The sequence below is a fragment of the Chiloscyllium punctatum genome, chromosome 37 (assembly GCF_047496795.1).
Source record: "Chiloscyllium punctatum isolate Juve2018m chromosome 37, sChiPun1.3, whole genome shotgun sequence".
NCBI lineage: Eukaryota > Metazoa > Chordata > Chondrichthyes > Orectolobiformes > Hemiscylliidae > Chiloscyllium > Chiloscyllium punctatum.
The window spans coordinates 6322598-6334317 of NC_092775.1; the positions used below are offsets into that span (position 1 = coordinate 6322598).

Sequence of the window (11720 nt, forward strand, 5' to 3'; positions counted from 1 at the left end):
TGGAAGGAGGGAGTGAAGGGTAAAGTTAGGGGGAGAGAGAGAGGATGGAAGGAAGGAGTGAAGGGTAAAGCTAGGGAGAGAGAGAGAGGATGGAAGGAGGGAGTGAAGGGTAAAGTTAGGGAGAGAGAGAGGATGGAAGGAGGGAGTGAAGGGTAAAGTTAGGGAGAGAGGATGGAAGGAGGGAGTGAAGAGTAAAGTTAGGGAGAGAGGATGGAAGGAAGGAGTGAAGGGTAAAGTTAGGGAGAGAGGATGGAAGGAGGGAGTGAAGGGTAAAGTTAGGGAGAGAGAAAGAGGATGGAAGGAGGGAATGAAGGGTAAAGTTAGGGAGAGAGGATGGAAGGAGGGAGTGAAGGGTAGTTAGGGAGAGAGAGGATGGAAGGAGGGAGTAAAGGGTAAAGTGAGGGAGAGAGAGAGAAAGACATGGCTTGGCTGGTGGTGAGAAGGGCTCTGCCTGTGAGATCTTTTATGCATGCCCAGACTCTCAGCTGCACTGCACGCTGCCCTCGAGGGGGGGGGGGGGGGAACGAGACTGTCAAACACCTCCTTCTCGAATGTGCCTACGCAGAAGAAGTCTGGAGAGGAATGCAGTGGTGTTTGTCGAGGTTCGTCCCGAGCAGCGCCGTGACGTGGGACTCCGTGCTGTATGGTCTGTTCCCCGGGATGCACACCGAGACGAACATCAACTGTGCCTGGAAGATCATCAACTCGGTGAAGGATGCTCTTTGGGCGGTCCAAAACCTGTTGATCTTCCAGCTGAAGGAGTTGACCCCGATTGAGTGTTGCAGACTGGCACATTCCAAGTTCCAGGACTACATGTTGAGGGACTCGCTGAAGCTTGGGGCAGCTGCCGCCAAGGCACGGTGGGGAAAGACCACTGTGTAATATCTGCCTGCCTAAGAAGAACAGGGGACCCATGCAGTCATTTGGGCTCTGGTGACGCTTCAGCTAAATATATGGACATATGATTGATAAACGTACAGACCTGTATATACAAATGATAAATTCTGATCACAGTATGTAAATGTTTATGTATGTATGGCATGACCAACTGTACAGACTATCAAATTATTTTATGAATAAAGTATATTTTTGAAATTTAAAAAAAAGAAAGAGAATGGAAGGAGTGAATGAAGGATAATGTTAGGTAGAGAGAAAGAGAATGGAAGGAGGGAGTGAAGGGTAAAGTTAGGGAGAGAGAGAGAGGATGGAAGGAGGGAGTGAAGGGTAAAGTTAGGGAGAGAGAGAGAGGATGGAAGGAGGGAGTGAAGGGTAAAGTTAGGGAGAGAGAGAGAGAGGATGGAAGGAGGGAGTGAAGGGTAAAGTTAGGGAGACAGAGAGAGAGGATGGAAGGAGGGAGTGAAGGGTAAAGTTAGGGAGAGAGAGAGATGATGGAAGGAGGGAGTGAAGGGTAAAGTTAGGGAGAGAGAGAGAGGATGGAAGGAGGGAGTGAAGGGTAAAGTTAGAGAGAGAGAGAGAGGATGGAAGGAGGGAGTGAAGGGTAAAGTTAGGGAGAGAGAGAGAGGACGGAAGGAGGGAGTGAAGGGTAAAGTTAGGGAGAGAGAGAGAGGATGGAAGGAGGGAGTGAAGGGTAAAGTTAGGGAGAGAGAGAGGATGGAAGGAGGGAGTGAAGGGTAAAGTTAGAGAGAGAGAGAGGATGGAAGGAAGGAGTGAAGTGTAAAGTTAGGGAGAGAGAGAGGATGGAAGGAGGGAGTGAAGGGTAAAGTTAGGGAGAGAGGATGGAAGGAGGGAGTGAAGGGTAAAGTTAGGGAGAGAGGATGGAAGGAGGGAGTGAAGGGTAAAGTTAGGGAGAGAGGATGGAAGGAGGGAGTGAAGGGTAAAGTTAGAGCGAGAGGATGGAAGGAGGAAGTGAAGGGTAAAGTTAAGGAGAGAGAGAGGATGGAAGGAGGGAGTGAAGGGTAAAGTTAGGGAGAGAGGATGGAAGGAGGGAGTGAAGGGTAAAGTTAGGGAGAGAGAGAGGATGGAAGGAGGGAGTGAAGGGTAAAGTTAGGGAGAGAGAGAGGATGGAAGGAGGGAGTGAAGGGTAAAGTTAGGGAGAGAGAGAGAGAGAATGGAAGGAGGGAGTGAAGGGTAAAGTTAGAGAGAGAGAGAGGATGGAAGGAGGGAGTGAAGGGTAAAGTTAGAGAGAGAGAGAGGATGGAAGGAGGGAGTGAAGGGTAAAGTTAGGGAGAGAGGATGGAAGGAGGGAGTGAAGGGTAAAGTTAGGGAGAGAGAGAGGATGGAAGGAGGGAGTGAAGGGTAAAGTTAGGGAGAGAGAGGATGGAAGGAGGGAGTGAAGGGTAAAGTTAGGGAGAGAGAGAGAGAGAATGGAAGGAGGGAGTGAAGGGTAAAGTTAGGGAGAGAGAGGATGGAAGGAGGGAATGAAGGGTAAAGTTAGGGAGAGAGGATGGAAGGAGGGAGTGAAGGGTAAAGTTAGGGAGAGAGAGAGGATGGAAGGAGGGAGTGAAGGGTAAAGTTAGGGAGAGAGAGAGAGAGAGGATGGAAGGAGGGAGTGAAGGGTAAAGTTAGGGAGAGAGAGAGGATGAAAGGAGGGAGTGAAGGGTAAAGTTAGGGAGAGAGAGAGAGAGGCTGGAAGGAGGGAGTGAAGGGTAAATTTAGGGAGAGAGAGGATGGAAGGGAGTGAAGGGTAAAGTTAGGGAGAGAGAGGATGGAAGGAAGGAATGAAGGGTAAAGTTAGGGAGAGAGAGAGGATGGAAGGAGGAAGTGAAGGGTAAAGTTAGGGAGAGAGGATGGAAGGAGGGAGTGAAGGGTAAAGTTAGAGCGAGAGGATGGAAGGAGGAAGTGAAGGGTAAAGTTAAGGAGAGAGAGAGGATGGAAGGAGGGAGTGAAGGGTAAAGTTAGGGAGAGAGGATGGAAGGAGGGAGTGAAGGGTAAAGTTAGGGAGAGAGAGAGGATGGAAGGAGGGAGTGAAGGGTAAAGTTAGGGAGAGAGAGAGGATGGAAGGAGGGAGTGAAGGGTAAAGTTAGGGAGAGAGAGAGAGAGAATGGAAGGAGGGAGTGAAGGGTAAAGTTAGAGAGAGAGAGAGGATGGAAGGAGGGAGTGAAGGGTAAAGTTAGAGAGAGAGAGAGGATGGAAGGAGGGAGTGAAGGGTAAAGTTAGGGAGAGAGGATGGAAGGAGGGAGTGAAGGGTAAAGTTAGGGAGAGAGAGAGGATGGAAGGAGGGAGTGAAGGGTAAAGTTAGGGAGAGAGAGGATGGAAGGAGGGAGTGAAGGGTAAAGTTAGGGAGAGAGAGAGAGAGAATGGAAGGAGGGAGTGAAGGGTAAAGTTAGGGAGAGAGAGGATGGAAGGAGGGAATGAAGGGTAAAGTTAGGGAGAGAGGATGGAAGGAGGGAGTGAAGGGTAAAGTTAGGGAGAGAGAGAGGATGGAAGGAGGGAGTGAAGGGTAAAGTTAGGGAGAGAGAGAGAGAGAGGATGGAAGGAGGGAGTGAAGGGTAAAGTTAGGGAGAGAGAGAGGATGAAAGGAGGGAGTGAAGGGTAAAGTTAGGGAGAGAGAGAGAGAGGCTGGAAGGAGGGAGTGAAGGGTAAATTTAGGGAGAGAGAGGATGGAAGGGAGTGAAGGGTAAAGTTAGGGAGAGAGAGGATGGAAGGAAGGAATGAAGGGTAAAGTTAGGGAGAGAGAGAGGATGGAAGGAGGAAGTGAAGGGTAAAGTTAGGGAGAGAGAGAGGATGGAAGGAGGGAGTGAAGGGTAAAGTTAGGGAGAGAGGATGGAAGGAGGGAGTAAAGGATAAAGTTAAGGAGAGAGAGGATGGAAGGAGGGAGTGAAGGGGAAAGTGAGGGAGAGAGAGAGAAAGACATGGCTTGGCTGGTGGTGAGAAGGGCTCTGCCTGTGATATCCTTTATGCACGCCCAGACTCTCAGCTGCACTGCACGCTGCCTTCAAAGCGACTGCGGGGGGGACGAGACTGTCAAACACCTCCTTCTGGAATGGGCCTACACAGAAGATGTCTAGAGAGGAATGCAGTGGTGTTTGTCGAGGTTCGTCCCGAGCAGCTCCGTGACGCGGGACTCCATGCTCTATGGTCTGTTCCCTGGGATGCTCACTGAGACGAACATCAACTGTGCCTGGAGGATCATCAACTCGGTGAAGGACGCTCTTTGGGCGGTCCGAAACCCATTGATCTTCCAGCTGAAGGAGTTGACCCCGATTGAGTGTTGCAGACTGGCACATTCCAAGATCCAGGACTACCTATTGAGGGACTGGCTGAAGCTTGGGGCAGCTGCCGCCAAGGCACGGTGGGGAAAGACCACTGTGTAACATCTGCCTGCCTAAGAAGAACAGGGGACCCATGCAGTCATTTGGGCTCTGGTGACGCTTCAGCTAAATATATGGACATATGATTGATAAATGTACAGACCTGTATATACAAATGATAAATTCTGATCACAGTACGTAAATGTTTACATATGTATAGCATGACCAACTGTACAGAGGAGCTGGGGGGACAGGACTGAAGAGAGAGGGAATAGGATTATTGTAAAAAACAAAACGTTCTGAAGAAAGGTCACTGGACCTGAAATGTTAACTATGCTTTCTCTTATGCTGCTAGACCTGCTGCTTTTCCTCTGACAATTTCTGTTTTATTTCTATTTCCAGCATCTGCCGTTGTTTGGCTTTTTTTGTATAGGATAATTGTAAATTGGCACTTGGGGTAGATTTGGGCAGGAGAGGAGAATATGAGGATTCAGGAAGAGATACAGTGGTATGGGAATTTAGGAAAAATGAATCGGGAATGTATGTGGATAGAAGGTGTGGATGGCTAAAAGGAGCAATGGAGAAAAATGCCAGAGCAGAATGGTCAGTACATTCTGACATGTTTTTAATGGATATGTTTGCTTTCTTTCACACATGGATCTAAATATTATGTGAAAACAGCATTGCATGCACAAAATTCCCAAGTACATCATGGGCTCAGAAAATTTAACCCATAATGATGATTCTCTTGCTTCTTGCAGGTCATGACATTCATCCAACATTTACAGTGCTGGTAACATAATATTTCACCTTTCAAAGGTGATGTTTATCTTAAAAAGAGGTATAGCAAGCTGGAGTAAAATGAAATAAATTGTCTTGTGGAAAACTATTGTGATGTTTATATTGATTAGTGGGTTTTTACACTTGTACTAAAAAATCAAAGCATGGACTCTTCTTGCCTGATAGAATATCCGGAGCATTTAGAAGGTCAGGCAGGAGAATCTAATTGGTCAGGAGGGAAGAATCCAGTTTCCCCATGGCAGCTTAAAATGTTTCGATTAAATTCTCAGAATATTCCAGGCAAATAAACTTTGCTGACCTGTCAGGAACATCTTTTGCATTTGTTTGTATGTTATGAATACTCATTAACACCCAAGCCCCTGGAATGATATTTACATGTCATAGAGTCATGCAGTCTTGTTAGACCAAACCAGGAAATGTGTGTGTTGACAAACCTAATTATATATATCTTTTGTTTAAGGAATACAGAAAGTACTGGAGAAACTCAGCATATATATATATATATATATTATGTCCCTGGCAGAGTAGACTTCATCTTCCAAGTTCTGGTGAATACAAACTTCTTCTGTTGTTTGACTCTTTCTTATCAATTTTAAACCCTTCCACCTCTCCATTGCAGGTAAAAACCTGGTCATCAGATGTGAGGTATTCTCGGTGTTGTTGTACATGTTGCATATATCTGGTCCATTCCCAGAACCTGTGCTGTTCCAGTCACCCCGGCCATCTTCCATTTCATCAGGAGGTCTAGGATGGACTGGATCTGCAAGGGCACCATGTGCAAAGCTCTGGCGTAGCCAACACCGCTCTCATCCTGATGGTCACCTTTCTGTGTGGCTGCATCAAGCTTGGTAGACCCTCAGTACCTGAAAAAGGGCTCATGCCCGAAACGTCGATTCTCCTGCTCCTTGGATGCTGCCTGACCTGCTGTGCTTTTCCAGCAACACATTTTCAGCTCTGATCTCCAGCATCTGCAGTCATCACTTTCTCCTCAGTACCAAGTGTCAAAAATGATACTGAGGTTCTCCCTGTCCCTGGTGTTAAGGTTGAGAGTGGCCTTGGCACTGTAGAATGCTCCAAGTAGTTGGATTATTCTGTATCACCTGTACTTTGTGGAGAAATTTGCAAAGAAAAGCACCTTTGACCACAGGACCATCAGGAAGCGGTCAGCACATAATGGCTTTGAGACCATGTGGGAAAAGGAGAGGTTGGATCTTGTCAGGTGGTTCCCTGAGCAGACTATCAAGGTCATTTGCAGAATGCCTCCTGGCAGAACTTGCCAACAAGCACCAAGACATTACTTGGCTGGTGGTGAGAAGGGCACGACCTGTGAAATCCTGTGCCACTACATGCTGCTTTTGGTGGGGGCGGTGATAGAGAATGCCCTCATCTCTTGCTAGAATATGCCTTTGCTAGATAAGTCTGGAGAGAGACGCTGTGGTTTTTGTTGAGGTTCGTTCCGAGCAGCTCCATGACACAGGAATCTGTGCTGTATAGCCTGTTCCTAGGGACACATACTGAGACAAACATCGACTGCACTTGGAGGATCATCAACTTAGTGAAAGGTGCTCTTTGGTCTGCCTGAAACCTGTTGGTCTTCCAGTGCAAGGAGTTGACCTTGAATGTGGCAGACTGGCAAATTGCAGGATCCAGGAAAATGTGCTGAGGGATGCAGTAAAGCTTGGGGCACTTGCTGCCAAGGTACAGTGGGGAAAGACTACCGTCTAAGAGATTTTAGCCAAAGTACAATGAGAGACTGTTCAGTTATTGGACCTTCCCAGTGCCTCAAGTATATGTGAATAGAATCTTGCATTATGCTCTTTTTTAGAACTGTCATGAAAGCCAATTTCTAATGTTTGTTTGTTTGTCTTCCTTCCTTCCTTCCTATGCAAGGACTGTACAAAACCAAACTGCTTTAGTGATTATGTGCGTATATAAAAATTTTTTTATAAATAAAGTGTATTTTTGAAACTAAAAAAATCAATTTTAAGCTCTTCTCTGTCACAACAATGTGGGCAGCATCTGCCTCTTGGGTAAAGACAGATTGAAGTATTCATTTAATAACCCAGCTATGCCTCCTGTCTCCATGTATGAATCACCTTTTTGGTCCTCATTGCCCCAAATCCTTTTAACATTCTTGTACGATTGATGTACTTATAAAAACCTTAGGGATTTAGCTATTTGTTAGTCTTTTTTCATAATCCTTCTTTGCTTCTCTTATTTGCCTTTTCACATCACCTCTGAACCTTCTGTATTCAGCTTGGTTCTCAATTTTATTTTCTCCCTGCCACATGTTGTAAACACACCTCTTTCTTCAACTTACCTTCTCTCTACATTGTCATCTAGGGAGCTTTGGAGTTGTTTGTCCTACCTTTCCCTTTTGAGAGAATATATGTTGTGTGTAATCCATGTTATTTTGAAGGGATTCCTGTATTGCATCTCGTAGACAGTACACAGTGTCAGTGATGGAGGGAGTGAGTGTGGTGCCAATCAAGTGAGTTGTTTTGTCCTGGACAGTGTTAAGCTTCTTGAGTGTTATTGGATCTGCAGTCATCCAGGCAATGTTATTTTTATTCATTTGTGGGACCATGAGTATTGCTTGCTGGCCAGCATTTATTGTCTGTCCCAAGTTGCCCTTGAGATGTGGGGAGTATTCCATCATATTCCTAAATTGTACCTTGTGGATGGTGACAGGCTTTGTGAAGTTAGGGATGAATTATTGTCTGTGGGATTCACAGTCTATGACTGCTCTTATAGTCACTATATTTATATAACTGGTTCAGATCAATGTATGTTGATAGGGAAATTCAGTGATGGTAACACCATTGAATATCAAGGCACAATGGTTAGGTTCTCTCTTGATGGAGATGGTTATTGCCTGACATTTCTGTGGAATGATTGTAATTTTTAACATTTTTCCTTTCTCTTCTCTTTCTCTCTTGGCTGCATGTGTGACTGAATGAGTGTCACAAGCCATTGCCTGGGTTTTGAATCAGGAATAAACCCTTATTTAATCCTCGAGAATTTCCAGCGAGTCATTTTAAATTGGACTTCACAAACGGGATTTAGTGAAACACACCATCATCTAAGAAAAATGAGAAAATAGAATTATAAGTTACCCAAAACACATACAGGCGAGAGGGCAGTAAAAATAATTCAACGGTCCTTCTTGTCCTGACACCTACATGCATAAACTATGAGCTGAGAAGTAGATAGTCACATGATAAAACACTAATCCATCTCACTGAGCAGATGCACTTACTGGTTTTAGGCCCACTTCTATATTTGATCTATATAAAAAGCAAGTTTTCCCCAGTTTTGCAATCATATACCAAGGCTTTTTAATTATTTAGTCTTTCAGTGCATCACTGGAAAGGCCAGCAGATGATCTTAGTGGCTCTAGATCATTTCAGAGGGCAGTTAAAAGTGAACTACATTGTGGATCTGGCGTCACATGAAGGCCAGGCCTCTCATTTAGACATGGAGGACACTGAGGTCCCTTCCTACAGGATATTAGTGAACCGGATTGTTTTCTTTTCCAACAAAGATCATTTCATGAGCGTTATCCAAGAGAGTATCTCATCTAGAATTGAATTTAAATTCCACTAATTGTCATTTTGAACCCATGCCCCAAGAACATTAATCTATGTCTCTGGGTTATTGTTCCAGTGACATTACTGTGTCACCATCACCCCTGAAGGCATGACTCTGCTTTTGTGTCAGGAGGGGGGGGTAATATTTTGTACTTTTTGCAAATCCTTCTAGAATATTGCCCCACTCTATCTATACAACCTCCCCCAGTGGTATAAACATCCTGAAATCCTATCCTTTTCAGCTCAATATTAACCATTTGAGCTAGAGCACTGTGCATTAAGCTGCATTGGTCTCTAGCTCTGCAAGACCCTCCCTGAACTTTTCCTTCAATATTTATCTGAAAACTTCCTTGGCTTTTTAAAAATAATCAATTTTTTCAGATTTGGTGGACAATCAATTCAAACCTTCAACATAATTCATCTTTATTTTGATCAAATCAACTGACATAAGAAATCAAAAATTAAGATTACTGAAAGGAAATATAAAACAGTCTCCTCATTTGGATCCTCAAATCCAATCCGCCTACTCCAAGGAGATATAATGTGCTTTCATTTTGAAAGAATTTTTTTAAGAACCAAACCTTGTGCTTCATTTTGTGACAGATGCAATGTATTTGATTCTAAAACTCGAAACATTATTCATTAAGTGTAATAACGACATCATCATGCTCTCCCTTCCATAACATTTCGCCCTGAAAATCTAGCAGTCCATGCTTCCTGGCCCTCATCAAAATCCCAACGACTTTATCTGAGACAGTAACATATCTGTCAAACAGATTGCCAAAGGTAACCCTGGTTTTCCCATCCACTCCCAGTATCCCCATGGTCCTGATAATGAAGCACATCTCCTGCATTTCCTTGTACACGTGTTCCTGAGCTCGCTGGCCTCTCTCTGCCGTCTTGCTTCCCTCCTTTGGCTGTCCATAGCCCTGATCTCCCTTCTTCAATCGGAGGCTTCTGGCATAATCGTAGTCAAACTCATCACTGAAAGGGTTTGTCCTTTGCCTCTCAATGTGATCCTCGGCCCATCTCAGCCAGGCCTTCTTCAGGTCTTCCATCGTGCGCACTTGGGCATTTGGGACTGATCTCTTCCTTTTCCCTCTGTCAGCTGCATCATCCTTCTTTTTAGGTTCTTTCTCCTTCCTTTTCTCTCCTCCACTGCTCCTGTCTTCGCCAGTCACACTGCCTTTCTCTTCCTTCTCCCACTTCTCCCAAGTTTGTGAGATCTCCGATGCCTTCTTGTGACACAAACGCCTCCTCGTCGGTGACCTGTTGGCCAAAAATGGTTTTGGTGCCACATCTGGTTCTGTCTGATTGAAACGGTCAGTCATGAAACTCACCAGCTCATTACTCCCTGACTTGGATCTGTTGTTAACTGTTTTAGTGACTGGAATAGTTCTGATGCTCAGTTCCGTTCCTTGAGATCCACTCAGCTCCTTGCTAGAATTCACATTTCTGCCAGGCTGGGTGCTTTCGGGTTTAATTTGGACAACCTTTGCTGGCCTTTCCTGCTTGGTGATCCAGCTTCTGTTTTCCTTGACAGGGTCGTCATCTTTAAAACCTTCAGGGAGCCAGCCTTGAGGCTCTGATTTCTGTCTTAGCGAATGCTCATTTGCCCATTTCTGCCAGTTTTTGGCCAAACTGTTCACCAGGGAGACGCACCTGAATTTCTTGATGGCTTTACTGGCTGGTCTTGGAGACCTGGTTTCGGTATTCATTGTGGCGTGAGCAGCTCACAGAGCGAGGAAGTATGTGTTCAGCCTTGTTGAGCTTTAACTCAGCACTGGATGAGATTGATTTCAGCTGCTTTATATAGAATGTTGATTGGAAGGTATTTAAAGCATGAGCGGTATTTCAGTTTCAGGACAAGCTCCTGGCTCAGTCTGAGCCATGGAAATGTACCCATCACAGATTGGCTTTCACTCTGAGGACTTGGCTGTGCTCCAGTCTCTGCAAAGTTATGTCAAGCTACATTCTATATTAAAGTGACAGGTGGACAGACGCAGGATTAGTGCAGTCTATCTGATCCAACTAACTCAAGTCCAGCGGAGTCTCTCTCAAGACGAAAGCAATATTATTATCTGGGGCAAAACAATGCTGCAACAGTGGAAGGAAGAATACAGGGCTAATATGGTATGGCAACTTTGTGGTTATATTACCAGACCAGCAATCCTGAGCCTTAAACTAATGATCCAAATAATATGAGTTCATATGCCATGAGAATAAAGCTTTACAAGGATGTTGCTAGGGTTAGAGGATTTGAGCTATAGGGAGAGGCTGAACAGGCTGGGGCTGTTTTCCCTGGAGCGTCGGAGGCTGAGGGGTGACCTTATAGAGGTTTACAAAATTATGAGGGGCATGGATAGGGTAAGTAGACAAAGTCTTTTCCCTGGGGTAGGGGAGTCCAGATCTAGAGGGCATAGGTTTAGGGTGAGAGGGGAAAGATATAAAAGAGACCTAAGGGGCAACTTTTTCACACAGAGGGTGGTACGTGTATGGAATGAGCTGCCAGAGGAAGTGGTGGAGGCTGGTACAATTGTAACATTTAAGAGGCTTTTGGATGGGTATATGAATAGGAAGGGTTTGGAGGGATATGGGCCAAGTGCTGGCAGGTGGGACTAGATTGGGTTGGGATATCTGGTCAGCATGGATGGGTTGGACCGAAGGATTTGTTTCCATGCTGTACATCTCTATGACTCCAAGTGTCTATGAGGTTGTTGGATTGTCTTTTATAAGCTCATCTGGTTCATGAATGTATTTGGATCACTGTTCTCGCCCAGTTGATATGTGACTCCAGCCCAGATGAGTGTGGTTCACAAGTAACTACCCTCCAAATTCATCTGTAAAGCCTCAGAGTAATGATGAACAATTGTGCTAATTTGTTAAGTTTTCACTAAGATAAATAATTTAGCAAACTCAATTTATCAGAACTTAAAATGATTACAAAAGAACCATAAGTAAATGAGGGAAAATATTTCAATGGTAGAAGTGGCTTGGATTTGGATACACAGCCTGATGAGTTGTTGGCTACAGCTTTATAGCCTTCAGAAGGGAACTGGACAATACACAATGCAAGAAAAATTGCCATTGTATGGAGGTGAAAATGATACAGACTCAA

General features: G+C 44.9%; 1 protein-coding gene across 1 annotated transcript; it reads right to left on the reverse strand.

Moving 5' to 3' along the window:
* Positions 1-8927: 8927 nt before the first annotated feature.
* abraa (actin binding Rho activating protein a) lies at positions 8928-10368 on the reverse strand. Its single transcript, XM_072556172.1, has one exon. It carries the CDS (start codon positions 10318-10320, stop codon positions 9238-9240), a length of 1083 nt encoding a protein of 360 aa, XP_072412273.1. The 5' UTR covers positions 10321-10368; the 3' UTR covers positions 8928-9237.
* Between the last annotated feature and the right edge of the window lie 1352 nt (positions 10369-11720).